Source organism: Antrostomus carolinensis, unplaced genomic scaffold, assembly GCF_000700745.2.
Source record: "Antrostomus carolinensis isolate BGI_N321 unplaced genomic scaffold, ASM70074v2 scaffold47993, whole genome shotgun sequence".
Taxonomy (NCBI): domain Eukaryota; kingdom Metazoa; phylum Chordata; class Aves; order Caprimulgiformes; family Caprimulgidae; genus Antrostomus; species Antrostomus carolinensis.
The window spans coordinates 971-1,459 of record NW_010308167.1 but is presented as its reverse complement, the minus strand read 5'-3'; the positions used below and the strand labels follow the sequence as shown (position 1 = coordinate 1,459).

The window sequence follows — 489 nt, the reverse complement described above, 5'->3', positions numbered from 1 at the left end:
GTCCTGGGGATGGAATGGTTCTGGGGCTGGGATGGTCCTGGGGATGGGATGGTCCCAGGGACAGGAGCTTGTCCCCAGTGCACCCAGCATGATGCAGAGCAGGTCCTGACCTGCCATCCCACTCACTGCAGGAAATCCCCCGTCACTGTGAAGAAGGAGGAGGAGAAGAAACCCCACATTAAGAAGCCTCTCAACGCCTTCATGTTGTACATGAAGGAGATGAGGGCCAAGGTGGTGGCCGAGTGCACGCTGAAGGAGAGCGCGGCCATCAACCAGATCCTGGGCAGACGGGTACAGGCATCTCCCTCGGCATCAGCTGCCCCGTTTGTCACCTTCCCATCCCCTGTCCTCCTCCTCTCCCCATGGCTCAGCCCCTCCACCTGGGGCAGGGCCAGCCCAGGAGGTCCCAGGGAGCTGCTGGGGACCTGGGTGGCAACAGGATGGGGCTGGCTGGGAGATCCTCGGGGCCAGGGTGTGTCCTTGGGGTCC

The 489-nt window shown here is 62.8% G+C and overlaps 1 protein-coding gene across 1 annotated transcript in view; it reads left to right on the top strand.

Moving 5' to 3' along the window:
• Window positions 1-131: 131 nt before the first annotated feature.
• The window catches only part of LOC104523183 (transcription factor 7-like 1), a gene marked incomplete at both ends in the record, with an annotated part of 1,276 nt that continues 918 nt past the window's right edge, over window positions 132-489 (top strand). Inside the window, one exon of the mRNA XM_010165675.1 lies at window positions 132-291. Within this exon, the coding sequence (XP_010163977.1) occupies window positions 132-291 (160 nt within the window). The remainder of the gene's footprint in view (window positions 292-489) is intronic.